General features: G+C 42.5%; 1 protein-coding gene across 7 annotated transcripts in view; it reads right to left on the reverse strand.

The window, feature by feature from the left end:
• HNRNPM (heterogeneous nuclear ribonucleoprotein M) overlaps window positions 1-14,791 on the reverse strand; it is a 47,690-nt gene that overhangs the window by 5,045 nt on the left and 27,854 nt on the right. For 3 of the 7 annotated variants that reach the window (XM_037056577.1, XM_037056574.1, XM_037056576.1), the window contains 5 exons: window positions 13,726-13,827; window positions 12,375-12,419; window positions 11,843-11,920; window positions 7,214-7,312; window positions 1,592-1,645 (listed from right to left, as the gene is read on the reverse strand). In XM_037056577.1, the coding sequence (XP_036912472.1) occupies window positions 1,592-1,645; window positions 7,214-7,312; window positions 11,843-11,920; window positions 12,375-12,419; window positions 13,726-13,827 (378 nt within the window). The remainder of the gene's footprint in view (window positions 1-1,591; window positions 1,646-7,213; window positions 7,313-11,842; window positions 11,921-12,374; window positions 12,420-13,725; window positions 13,828-14,791) is intronic. The other 4 variants (XM_037056578.1, XM_037056573.1, XM_037056572.1 and 1 more) reach the window with 3 other exon arrangements.

Raw genomic sequence — 14,791 nt, forward strand, 5'->3', positions numbered from 1 at the left:
AGTCACCACAGGGGGAAGGCTCAGAAATGGCACTCTCAGATGGTCACCTGGTGTCATGGATTTTACATGGTGACAATTCAAAATCACTCACCACCTTTATCCTCTTCTAACTTGTCCCTCTAAGGTGCCCTGCTGGTGGCCAATCTGGATGCATTTCCTTAGCATCTCCAAGGCATAAAAAAGCTATTATACAGCCATGTAAGCAAGAGGAGGTAAGAAAACAATCACTAACATAAATCCTCCGAATATAAATGAACACAGCCAGCCACTTGCAGGGAACCTTCTCTGTAAGGGAAACCAACTGACTTGTGTGTAACTTTGCTGGCTCTGGAGGAAAAGCAGCCAATGGCACCACAGTGTGAACTCTGGAAGAGGCCTAGGCTCCGTCCCTCATAGCCACAGTTCAGGTGGACACATGCTGGCAAATGAGCAGTGCACAGTGACTCTGTGACACTTTCAACTCTGAATAAGAAGGATCTGGGCTCCACCACCAGGACCACCAGCCACTGCTTTTCCACATGCAGAGCCTGTGAGGCCTTCTCACTCAAGCTTCACCTTCACCACCACCAGCCTCTGAAAATGGGCTGCTGAGCCACAACCCAATCCAAGATGCAAATTTAGAAGAGGAAACCCAGCAGTTTCTGTAACCAATTCTCTAACCAATATTGTGTGACCTGGCATAAATCCTTTCCCTTCTCCATACCTTTTACCTTAGGTGAATAATAGAACACCAAGTGGCAAAATATACACACAATTTTAAGAATATTAGACTTTCAGAGCAGAGACTTCTCAGAAACTAAAAAAGGCAAAAAATTTAGAGAGGGGAGGTTGCATTCCCAAGAGCATCAGAAATGAGATTGACCCCCTCTCCCTCAAGACACCAACAGCAGCAGAGAAACTAGGAAGAAATGGTGCCCACATGGAAACATCAGCCCACCACAGAAGGTGCCAGCGAGTTGAGCCACCAAGGAAATGGCCAAGATGCTCAGAGCCAGGAGGATATATCAGGCTGAAAAAAGTAAATTTTGCTTTAAGTACCCACTTTAAAAAAGGTGTATTAATGGAAAGATATATTCCAAAATGTTTAGGCATTCATCGCTGGGTAGTGAGATTTCAGGTATCTACTCTCTTCATAATTTTCTGAGTTTTTTTATGAGTACATGTGTATATTTTAGTAAACATTTTTGCTATCAGGTGGCATATTTTTATAACCAGGCAAAACATTTACTTTAAGGCATTTACAATTTTATAGTATTGAAAACAAAACCCCCAAATTATGTGGAAACATTGTAACAACCACAATGGCTAACAGAGGTCACAGAGCACTTAGGTAAATACATTTTTATATGTATTAACTCATTTACTCTTCACAACAACCCAATGAGGCAGTAAGTACTATTATATCCACATTTTACAGTATAAAAATCAGAGAGGTTCAGTAACTTGCCAACTGTCACACAGCCAGGCATTAATTGGTTCCCACCCGAGGCAGTCTATTTTACAGCCCATGCTTTTCACCACTACACTGTACTATCCCTGGTAAAAACAGCCTATTCTAAAAATCAAAACAGCAAAACTAAGCGTTTCCTACCTCCTCCCTGCTTTGCAATGATCTCTCCTCTCTTCAGTGCATTACTTAGGATTTCTAAGGAAATCAGGAAGAAAAAATAATTAGCCAAATTTCTCTATGGTAATAAAAATTTGTTCATTACAGATTTCAGAGAAATACTACTAACAAATTTAAAAAGGAAAGGGGTGGGGGGTTGAGAAATACATACACAGACAAGACCATTTTACTGGAAAACTGGAGAATCCTTGATGGGTCATGATGTGAGGAGCCCTCATAGCTCCAGAGTCTGAGGCCCAGTTGGTAGGGGCATCTGGGAATGCGCCCAGCAGAGCTAGGAGCCAGCATACACACCAAGAAGTGATTTTGGAAAGTCAGAGCAAGAATGGGGCTAGTGGCAATTTTCCTAAAAGCTGGTCCAGACCCTCAGTACTCAAAGACTAAAGCCTGTACTCACTCACCCACCCAGATCCAACCAATACTTCACTGTTAGAACACTAAAGCTGTAGCTATACTTACAGCCCCAAACCCTGCACACCACCAGCATGCAGTACTGAAAATGTGACCTAGTTAACAAGCCATGCACAGCTTCAGCAAGCTGAGCCCACTGGCCTTGAGAAGGAGCTGGGTGTGATGGTGACTAAGAGACAAACAAAGCCTCAGGAAAATAAAACCCCCAACACACTCAGCTGTCCAAGACAGAAAACACTGCTGCTTGCTTGCCAACGGTTCATCCAAAATTCTTTAATGTTTGTAAAATGCTATAATTAGTGGTAACTTTTAAAAGTTTCTTCTCAGTCTTTCACTATGTATAAGAAACGTGCATTGTGCCACCCCCAATTGGTCTTGGAAGTGTGCTCACCAATGCAGCAATACCCACAGATCACATCAAGTATTATGATCATGACCACAAAGAGATTAAACCTACCACACAGCTGTTTCTAGTACTGAAACTACCTGCTAAAGGTGGGAGGCAATAAAGTACACCAAGAAATAATAGACCTTCATCTGGCCTGCAGAACAGCATAGGGCTTATTCTACTGTGAAGTACAATAATGATCCTGCTCAGTAGGCCCAGGCCTAATATCACTTCCCTAGAACAGTACTTAGATCAAACCACTCCCTGCAAAAACTTCACAATGGTTCCACCACTGATTTAAAGAGAAAAGACCAAACTCATTCCATGGGCATTCATTCACAGCCCTCCCTGCTCTGACTCCCAATTTCAATCTATTTTTCCTGTCCCAGGCAGACCCTCACCTCCAAACCTCTGCATCCGACCAACACCATCTGCCAGCACACCCTCTACCTATGCCGAACCTCTGGCTTAAACCACATTTCCTGCTCAGATCCAGGGTTTTTTGTGCAGTGTGCATCTATTAGCCTTCAAAGGCAGTGCTTTTTCAAATCTGAACAGCAAGAAAACCATTGCCTTTGTGTGCTGTTTACACGGCAGCCGAGGGCCTAGGGAATCAACACCTCCACCAGCTCCCTTACTAGGCCACTTGAATGTAATGACCTCCAGTGCTAACCTGAGCCACTCTTAGCATTGTCTCCTCAGGTGCATCATGTCCCTCAAGGTGAAGGACCACACATCTACTGGTATTTCCTGCAGCACCAAGTACAGATCTACTGCCTTGACAGGAGAAAAGTGTGACTGAGTAGGGAGCCTCCAACAGAAAGGAGCACCAAAAGGATTCAACTGTCATATAAACAACACAGAAAATAAAATAAAAAAGGGAATTCCAGAATGAACACCTTTGTTCTTGCCCATAGTCATTTTGGGAGGCTTTAAGACAGATCACAGGCTTGATCAGACAGAAGGTGCCAAAGTAGGAGGAGAGAACGAGGCTTGCAGATGCCATTTTTATCCAGGTCAAGACAGAATGAGCTTCCTGTTGCCACCGGAAGTAGCCTCACCAGACCACTGTGCCACTCACTGCAAGAACCAGGAGGGGGCCAACAGCATCATCACAGAGAGGCACCACAGAGCAACAAAGGATTAATGGCTTAGAGCAGAAAAAAGCCCCTGTGGGAGCAGGATCATGTTCTCACCACAGCTGGTCACAAATTGGTATCTGCAGCCAAATGACAATAATTTTAAAACATTTTAAAACAGACTTCCGCCAAGATGGAGGCATAGGTGGAAACACTGTGCCTTCTCCCACAACCAAGTTTGAATACAACAAAGGTTTGGAGAAACAAAGACACACCCAAAGGACAGAAAATTGAATTATACAGAAGTCCGACTACATCTAACCATTCAACGGGGACGGTTAGAGGGGCGGAGCCAGCAGCGAGCAGGGTCGGGCAGGACAGGGCCCCCGACCCAGGCGCGTAGGCAGCCCGGAACCAGTTGGGGTGCGGGGAAGACCTCGGGCGCATATTCACGCACAGTAAGACAGACCACGCAGGCCCCAGGGGGCAAGGGCTGATGGCGGTGGCACACTCGCATGCAGTGGGAGGAAACGCGTGGGCCCGGTGACGGCAGCAACTGTGGCACCGGTGAGGGCCGTGGGGGCAGGCGGCAGACAGGACGCCATAGTCCCTCTTTGACCCCGCCCCCACATACAGCATTCACAACCCAGCGACTTAGTTGCCCTGCAATACCAGTGAGAGCCATTGTCCCTCTTTGACCCCGCCCCCACATACAACGTCACAACCCAGCGACTTAGTTGCCCTGTTCTAGTGAACACTTTGGAGCTCTGATCCTGCTATGGAACAGGCACGAACAACCCGAAAGATGGCACAAGAAGAACTCAAAGTCCCAGAGCCAATAACTCTAAGAGACCGAGAAATTGCCAGCCTCTCAGAAGCACAATTCAAGACACTATTTATTAGGATGCTCACAGAACTGGTAGATTATAGTCACAAATTAGAGGAACAAAGTCACAAATTAGAGGAACATATGAAGGCTAAACTAATTGAAATGAAGGGAGATGCACAGGAAACCAATAGTGATGGAAAGGAAACTGGGACTCAAATCAATGGAATGGACCAGAAGGAAGAACAAAACATCCCACCAGAAAGGAATGAAGAAATGAGAATTCAAAAAAATGAGGAGAGGCTTAGGAACCTCCAGGACATCTTTAAACGTTCCAACATCCGGATTATAGGGGTACCAGAAGGGGGAAAGAAACAGCCACGAGTGGAAAACTTATTTGAACAAATAATAAAGGAGAACTTCCCCAGTCTGGCAAAGGAAATAGACTTCCAGGAAATCCAGGAAGCTCAGAGAGTGCCAAAGAAGTTGGACCCAAGAAGGAACACACCAAGGCACATCATAATTACATTAGCCAAGACCAAAATGAAGGAGAGAATCCTAGAAGCATCAAGGGATAAGGGGACAGTCACCTACAAAGGAGTACCCATCAGACTGTCAGCGGATTTCTCAAAAGAGACCTTACAGGCAAGAAGGGGCTGGAAAGAAGTATTCCAAGTCATGAAATCCAAAGACCTACAGCCAAGATTGCTTTATCCAGCAAAACTTTCATTTAGAATGGAAGGACAGATAAAGTGCTTCTCAGATAAGGTCAAGTTCAAGGAGTTCATCATCACCAAGCCCTTATTATATGAAATGCTAAAGGGACTTATATAAGAAAAAGAAGATGAAAAATATGAACAGTGAAAGGACAGCAAACACACAGTTATTAACAACCACACCTAAAACAAAAGCAAACCAAGAGGACAGCTAGATCAGGAGTGGAACCATAGAAATGAAGAACACATGGAGGGTTAGAAACAGGGGGGTGGAAGGGGGAGAAGGGGGGAGAAGGCACAGAAAATAGCATAGAGGGTAGGCAGAAAATAGATAGGGGGGAGGGCAAGAATAGTGGGGGAAATATAGAATCCAAAGAACTTGAGACACGTGGTTATAAACTAAGGGGGGGAGAATGGTGGGGGAGGGAGGGTGCGGGTGGAGGGGAATGAAGGGGGGAATAGAACAACTGTAATGGTATAATCAATAAAATATATTTTAAAAAATGTGAAAAAAAAATTTAAAACAAATGCTCTACCATTCCAAACACAAAAACGAAACTAGCCATGGCAATAAGAAACTTTTAACTGACCTGGTCACATAGGGATTATGAGTAAGTGTGTGTGTTTATGTGTGTGTGTATCTCTCTCTTCACTACCAGTCTAGTAAAATGTGAGGAAGTCATTCAAGTTACCTAACCATAGTCAGGAAAAAGGTGAAACAGAAGTCTCCATCCAAGTGTCTTCCCTGGCCAGGTAGCTCAGTTGGTTAGAGCATTCTCCCAATATGCCAAGGTAGCAGGTTCAATCCCCAGGCACAGCATATATAGCCATCAACCAGTGATTGTATCAGTAAGTGAAACAACAAATCGACGTCTCTCTCCAAAATCAGTAAATAAAAATTAAACATACACACACACACACACACACGCACAAAACACAGTGTCTACCCTGAGGGAGTAGTTTCTGATCTTTGTGAAGAACACAAAGATGGGGGTCCTAGAGATAATGTACAGAATTAAGAATCCTGTCTCGCCCTGGCTGGTGTGGCTCAGTGGATTGAGCACTGGTCAGTGAACCAAAAGGTCACCAGTTTGATTCCTAGTCAGGGCACATGCCTGGACTACAGGCCAAGTCCCCAGGTGGGGGTAGGGAAAGTCAGTTGACTGATATTTCTCTCATGCATTGATGTTTCTCTCCCTCTCTCCCTCCCTTCACCTCTCTCTAAAAATAAAATCTTAAGAAAAAAAAGAAAGAAAGAAAGAAAGAAAAGAATCCTGTCTCACCAATGAGCTGAATGACAACTCTTTCTATGGCCTCCATATGTTCTAAAACAGCTCAGCTTACACAAACTAGACTGAAAAAGCTTCAAGATCTTCATACCTGGCCCATAGTGTCTCACAAAGACAGAGGCTGAGCACTCTGGGGTTGTAATATAGCAGCTTCTTATCTGCTCTGTTCCATGAGAAACAGGTGAAAATGGAGAACAGGGCAAGAATAGGGTAAGGGGGGGCAAGGGGAAGTCCATGCTCTAAATTACCTTTGTGAGAAAAAACTTCTGAGCCCAGGAATCTCCTTGCAACACACTAATGAAGGAGAATTAAGCAGTCTCAGAAAAACCTCAACTCAAAACAGGGGAAGATGCCTGTGTAATAAAGAAGAAAACTGCTTTGCAACCTAACACAAACAAGAGTTTCTCTGCATGTCAACCAGCTAATACTCCACACCCTCCAACATCAGAATACTTCTCTGGCTCACCAATCTCTTTCAAAAGCACACTATGCCATCGTGTTGGCTGGAACAGTACCCTGGACTAAGGAGACCCACACCCCCACTGGCAGGACCTTGACAATCTCCACCAGAACTAGAGAGCCACTGTTACATAAGTGCAGCAGTTTCAACTCCCCTATCCAGCAAACATCTCATACCAATGTGGACCAAGAAGCCACCTGCAAAGACCAAAGTAGTACTATGGATAGCAATAAAAACTCAAGGACCAGAAGTTTTTATCTAGGTCTATAAAACACACAATTTTTTAAAAGGCTAAGAAACACCAGCAGACTTTGCCTTAAAAAACAAACAAACAAACAAAAAACCTCCAACATCAGGGTACACCTGGACCCCCAGGGGATGGACCCTGTTAGCACAGGGCCCAGGGGTCCTTCTTACCCATTCCTCTGCCAAGGGGCTCTCCAAAGCTTCGAGACATTCCCATATCGTTTCTGGCAAAGTCTCTCTCAAATCCTCCACCCTTGCCACGCTCCAGCTCTGTGGAAAAAAATATTACCCAAGGCCTTTCCAGGAATTCCATTATATTTTACACATTAACAAAACAAAAAACTCGCCCTGGCTGGTATAGCTCAGTGGATTGAGCACAGACCTGTGAAACAAAGGATCACAGTTCAATTCCCAGTCAGGGCACATGCCTGAGTTGCAGGCCAGTTCCCAGCATGAGATGCAGGAGAGGCGACCGCACATTGATATTTCTCTCCCTCTCTCCTTCCCTTCCCCTCTAAAGATAAATAAATAAAATCTTTTAAAAAAACCAACAAAACAAAAACCTCTTATAGACACACATGGCAGCCACCACCAAATCAGCATGTTTAGTTTTTTTATAGAAAACCAACATTCATCCTTTATTCCTTAAAAAAAATTTTTTAAAAAGTCACTTCAACCGAATCCCTGAAAACCTACTTTAGTGCATGAAAGAGGACTAATTCACAACTCCCGTTATAGCTACACATTGGGCTCACTGAGCACCCACTACTGCAGTAACTGGCAGGGGGTAGCGGGGGAGCCCGCAGAGCATGTTGGGTCAAAGGCAGGCCGCAGGAGAGCCTGCTTATGTCCCAGTAGCAGCAGATACATCTCTGGGGCTCTTGCCACATGCCTCACCATTTCATGGAATCCTCACAACCAGCCCACATACCTACATTACCCTCCACTACCACTGCCCCTTTACAAAGAAACTGAGGTTCAAATGACTTTGTAACCTGACCAAGGTCAACATGCTCAGTAAGAAGCAAAGCAAAGGTTGAAACCTAACCTCATGCAAAAGCCCATGCTGTAACACACAAGCACCACTATTTGAATATATATGCACATGTGTGCACATACATACCTGCCCTCAATAAAACAGGACTTCTATACCAACAACTGGAATGGATATGCTGACAGCAGGAGCATTTATTTTTTACAACGTCTTTTAAAAACAAAGGTCTTACTGCCTCAAACTCCACCCTCTGAAACCAGAAACCAATGTTCCTGGTAACTGCTGTCAGCGGGGACACTGAGCTAAAAGAGCTACATTAGATATTCTAAAAGAATGTCTAAAGACATTCTAAAGAGCTACATTGTACATTCTAAAAGAGCATAAGGACAGTTCTCTGACACAGGGTCATTGTCTCTGCAAGAAGAATAGTGACCTTGCTTCTAGACATCTCCACTGGTGTTTTAAAGATTTTATTTATTTATTTTTTAGAGAGAGGACAAGAGAGGGAGAAAGACAGGGAGAGAAACACTGATCAGTTGCCTTTCACACACCCTCAATCAGGAACCTGGCCCATAAGCCAGGCATGCACCCTGACCGGGAGTAGAACCAGTGAGCTTTTGGTCTTAAGACAATGCCACCAGCCACTGAGCCACACCAGTCAGGGTTTCACTTATGTTTTAAGACAACACAAAACTTTTGACCATAACCATAAACCAGGCAATAAAGAAACAAAATACAAAAATAAAAATAACGGTCTTAGCTTCTATGGAAAAAGCCCTGCCACAGATGTTGCCTGCTTGAGAAAGCCTTTCATGACTCTTATCACTGGCTACTTAGCTTCTTATACATTCAGCTAAAGCAAGATTTAAAATGCATATCAAAACCTTTTTCTCCTCATGCTGAGAGATCCTTGAAAAATTACATTTTTAACCCTCACCAAAGAGTGTACTTTATATATTTTTAGAGAGAGAGGAACAGGGGAAGGCAGAGAGAAACATCCACGTGAGAGAAGCATCAATCAGTTTTGCTGTCACATGTGCCCCAACCAGGGATGTTCACCTGCAACCTTTTTGGTATGTGGGGTAACACTCCAACCAATTGAGCAACCCAGCCAGGGCTAAAAAAATCTAGTTCACTAATGCCGCTTCTTAGAACTATCAGGTTAAATAAATGCTATATAATAACACCTTTTATTATAACAAGAAAATGATTATATCCCTATGTTTTCAATGAAGTAAATAAGTCTATTAAGGCTATGGAAGGAGGCTAGCTAGCATTAGTAAGAAAGGAGACTAACATTAAATTAAGAGATGCAGCAGATTTTGGCAATGATGGATGGACTCTATATTCAGTCTGAATCAATCCAACTACTGTATTTTTGGACCATAAGACACACCTAGTTTTAGAAGAAAAGTAGAAAAAAATTTTGAAGAAAAAAAAGTGGTAAAACATTTAATAACATAATATTTCGCCAATGTAAATGTAAACAGAACTCAACAGCAGTGTTAACAATAATTATTTCTCCCAAATTGGGGGATGGGGTGCGTGGTACATACCTTATAGTCTGAAAAATACGGTAGGTAGCTTGTGCAAGCTTATATCTGCAAGCTTATATCTGGGTGGGCAGAAAAGAATCCCCAGGGTGGTACTATAACAGATGGAGCTCTGCCGGACTCCTTTAACCCTTATCACAAGCCCATGAAGAGGGTAGCACCCACCCCTTTTCAGATAAGAAAGTCATATGCAGGCATTTAGGTATTGCCAAAGGCCTCAGAACGCATCTTCTCAACTGTCAACAGACCTTGAGAGCTCAGGAAACCCTGTGTGAACTCCAAAGTACTCCAAAGAGAGGAGAGCTCTTATTTCACTGCAAAATACTGCATCAGTTGTTATTTGATATGTGAAAACTTATTAATTTTTTTTACAGCCACTCTATCAAGATTTGACATCTCCTGTTCGACTAATTTGCTCCAAGAATATTAAGTTTTAATTAGTCTAATGTTGTCAGCAACTGTGACTATAATATATGCATTATGGTCATCAACTAAACATTAAATTAAATCTAAAACATTTTCAACTTTTTCCAGTGATTAAAATTTTCCTTGCCCTGGCTGGGTAGCTCAGTTGGTTAGAGAATCATCCTGATGCACCAAGGCTGTGGGTTCGATCCCCGATCAGGGCATATACAAGAATCAACCAACGAATGTATCAATAAGTGGAACAAACAAACATGCCCCCAGGCCCCATCCTCTCTCTCTCAAATTAAAAAAAAAAAGAAAAAGAAGAAGAAATATTCCTTGGACCTAGTACTCAAGGGCTCTAGAGTTGATCCCGTCCAATCAGTATCTCAGAACATCTCAGAACACAACCTAACACACATCCTTCACTGGGACTCTCCACAAGAATCAGCCCTTTAAATCTTCAGTCACCAGGCCAAGAACTGTAACTTCTTCATTCCAGTTGCCAGGTCACCAGGACTTTGTCCACATGGATCGGCACAGCTCCCATCCCATTTCCATCTAGTGCTAGATCACAGCCGTCTACTCAAAGTAACAACCCAAATCCCATTTCTAATGACTAATCTGTTCTGAGTAAATACTTTATCAAACCAGACTTTTCCAGCTCTCATTTTTATTAAAAATCCAATGAGCACACAAGCCACAGACAACCCTGAGAGCACACTGGCCACACAGACCTTTGTCCCCTTCATCCCTAACTCATTCCTAAGTCATGATGAGGACCTTCCTGCACCTTTCCCCATCCTCTAGAACAAGGTACCTCATGAAGAACAGTTTATTCATCAAGAATATCTTTTTCCAGCTGACAGTTAATGTCCATCCTATTAAGGTATGCTTGCTCTACAGACCAGCAAAGAAAGGTTTAACCCCAAATCTTTAATGACTTCCCATTCCAAAGATGTTATGTACATAAAGTAAGCAGTGGGCCAGAGTCCACCACACCCAGAGGATTTTAGAAAGATGGACTACAGGTTTCTCAGGGCACACTCACAGCTCTGCTGGTGAGGGGGGGGTTGACGCCAGTGCTAGTGGCAATTCTAAAAGGCAGGAACAAAGCATATTAAGAGCCAGACTCTGGAGCCAGATAGCCCGGGTCAATATCCCAACATTATAAGCCATGTGACCTTAGGCAAGTCACTCTGGGCCTCAGTTTCTGATGAAATGGGGATAACAGTACCTACACATCATGTGGTTCTTGCAAGGATTAAATGAAAACACAGTTTTTATAATTAATATTATCATTATATTTCTGTTAAGAGGTTGGAAGGGCAGTAAGATTTAAATGATAATACATAAAACTTTGCATTATGTAGAAACTAAATTAATGCCTCTGCTCACAAGACTCATCAGAGTAGATGATCAAGGACCCATCAGTCCAGCACTCCAGGGGAGACATAAATATCAAAATGGTCAAAAGAAACTAATCCCTTACACTTGGAGACCATTGTAAAGTATGCAAAACCTAAACACATGTGTCTATACAATGTTTCCTAGTGTAACAGGCAATAAGAAAGCTTTAAAATTTTATTGGACAATTACTAGGGAAGATTCAGAACACAACAGGAGTTTAGTGACTAAGAGAATAAACACTCACCTACCATTAAGTCTAGCTTCTGAAACACAAACTTACAATTTTACTGATATTTAAGGCAATTTTAAGACATTTGATTCAGTAAAAATTGGAAGGGGAGAATCATTTATTTAAAATGGGTCTGCTGCCTAAAGGTCACCCAAGAGCCAACAGCCAGCACAAGGTAAGAGCAAGCAGGAAGGTAACACTTGTCTTACCGTTTATTCTGCCCATGTTCATCCCAGATCCAAATCGACCCATGTTTTCCATACCACCACCAAAGGGCCCCTCCATGCCTGAAAGAGAATTTGCATTTCAGCACCACCCCTAAAGACTACTTACACTGATCAGGAACAGAAAACTGTTCTCACAAGTTTCATCTTGGGCATTTTGTATCTTCTGCCAGAAACTTACTTACCAAAGTTCAGGGATGAGGTGGGGGTGGGGAATGCTACTGCCTTCAAAAAGTCAGTGGTCTGATCCACCCCCTCCAGGAATAGGCAGTCAAAAGAGGCCCAGAGAGATGAAGTGATTTGCCCAAGGTCACAGAGCCAGTAAGTGAGAAAGCCAGACCCAAAAGCCAAGATACCCAACGGGAAGGATCAACAGGTGAAAGTAATTTCAAGACTAAAACTTTTTGGAAACCAAAGTGAGAATTTCATGCAGAGCTTCAGAGAAAAGAAAGAGGGAGGAAAAGAGAAAACCATACCTAAAAGCAATTACATTTGTACTTCGTGTTAAATTTCTTACCTCCCATTTTATTTATTCCAAATCCTATGCCTTCCATTCCCATTCCTTAAAAAGAAAAAAGTCAATGCAAATTAAAATTACGTCAAAGCAGTAACATTTTGAACTTAAAAAAGACAAGAAATTCTAAACCAGCAGACGTATAAAATATCCCTGATTACTAATATATTTTAATTGTCAAGAAAAGAGGGGTAAGGGCCCTACCATCCTGACTGTCAAACAATCACATTCCAGGAAAACTACTCAAGCTTTTAACAGAATAATCACTTTATGACTCAAAATTCTGTAGGGCTCACATAGTTTAATTAAATGACCAAGGCAGACAGTTTTTTTTAAACATGAAATGTAATTATCAGGTACAGACTAGGGAACATTCACTAGAAGCTTATTTTAGGAAGAAGTCAATTTAAAATCCCTGTGAAAGCTAAAATTCTCTAAGAAAAAAGCAGTTGTAAAAACATCGAGGCTTCCTCCCCCAACCCCAGCCTTCCTCTTAGATGCTAGGCAGAAGAGTATGCTGATTGAGAGTAGCAGAGCCATCTGAGGTGATGGCCCAGGCCGCCGGGGTCAGCTCCAGAGTTTCAGCTGATAGGAATACAAGCAATATATAGAACTGACAGTAGCAGGGTAGACGGACCCCCACCTTGCAATTCAAAGGATTTCAAGAAAGATCTAGGTCTGAAGTCATAAAAATAAAATATTTCTTAGTATATAAATGCCTCATTAAAGAGAAATGCAAATGCTAAACAGCAAAGTTTAAAGTTTATTCTGCATTTCCGAGCTTTCATTCATTAGGTATTTATCTTCTTGAACACCACTGTGCATCACATGTCTAGTGGCCTCCAACAGCCATGCTGTCATGCAATGAGCCCTTCACCATGAGTGAGCACCCACAATGGATGTTTTTTTTGCATCCACCAATGCTCCCACCTCTAAAAGCTATATCAACATCAAGGCCTGAGCCCAAGGGAGTCTGGGTAATAGACTACAGCAGTGCTGTGGTCCCATGGTTGGAGACCTATAGTCTCTGTCACTAACCGATAGTGTGACCTCGAGCAAGACCAACTTTCTGGCTTGCCTCCTTTAATCAAATGGCTTAACTATCTCTGCTCAGATCAGGCAAGGATAAAATGCTACGGTATGATGGCTTTAGAAAGAAACTTGAACTTAGAAAAAATACAAAATACTGCCTTTTATCAAAATGAATCAGAGATGAGGGAATTTTGTACCAATTAAATCTTTATTCCTTTTGAATTACTCAATGTCCAATTACCCAATAATTAATAATTTTAACTACATAGTAAATTTTAACTTCCCCACAAATACTCAATCAAGGCAAAACTGTAATTCTCACCTGCAGGTCCTATGTTTCCCATGCCAATTCCTTTATTCAGGTGATTGGCATCGATAGGCTGCCCTCCTGGTCCTAACCCCATTCCAATACCACCTAGTCCATCTGAAAGGAAAATAGAAAGTCAAAAGTGTAGATTCCACTAACTTAGAATAAACCACAACTGTCAAAGGCAAAGAACCACAGTCATCATGTTCCATTTCCAACCACCACCACCACCACCACCACCAGGGTCTAATTCATAACTCTACAGCAGTATATTTAGGAGTTCTCCTTTTCAAGGCATAACCTTTTTTTTTTTTTTTAAAAAGATTTTATTTATTTATTTTTGGAGAAAGGGGAGGAGGGAGAAAGAGGAGAGAAACATCAATGTGTGGTTGCCTCCCATACGCCCCCCGCCCCCCGGTACCTGGCCCACAATCCAGGCATGTGCCCCCACTGGGAATCGAACCAGCAACCCGTTGCTTCATAGCCTGAGCTCAAGGCATAACCTTTTATATGCAATTACAGATTAGACTTTATTGTATGTATATACAAGGGAAACTAAAAGTCAGTTCACTTGCAAGTTACAGAGAATTATAAACAACTCACACAAATATGCCCACCTCCACCTCCCAGCCTGGTAGCTGAAGTACTTCTCCCATGAAAGATCAGTGTTATAAACGAGCCAATTAGCCACTGGGCATAATGTATGCTCTGACTCTGCTGCAGGTGATTTTAATAACAATGAAGTTAGTGAATTTACAGAACCCATCCTCCACCCAGAAAGCTTCTTAACCTACAGATAGATACCTAAATAACAAAGAAGTTAGTGGATTTACAGAAGCCCACCCTCAACTCCATACTCCACAACAGGGACCCAAGAATACAGACTGGCCTCAAAATAGCCACTAAGACCTGAGATACTGTAAGACATTTGCAAAGCTCTAGTCTGAGGCCTAAACCAAGATCATGCAAGTGGTTTTTAAGTGGAAAAAAAAAAATTCATTAGAAAGGGAGGTGGGGGGGAGACAGAAAAGGGTATGGGGGTGTTAAAGGATGATGGAAGGAGACTTGATTTGCAGTGAAC

This window comes from Sturnira hondurensis, unplaced genomic scaffold (genome assembly GCF_014824575.4).
Source record: "Sturnira hondurensis isolate 20B ecotype Veracruz unplaced genomic scaffold, ASM1482457v3 Scaffold0009087, whole genome shotgun sequence".
NCBI classification, from domain to species: domain Eukaryota; kingdom Metazoa; phylum Chordata; class Mammalia; order Chiroptera; family Phyllostomidae; genus Sturnira; species Sturnira hondurensis.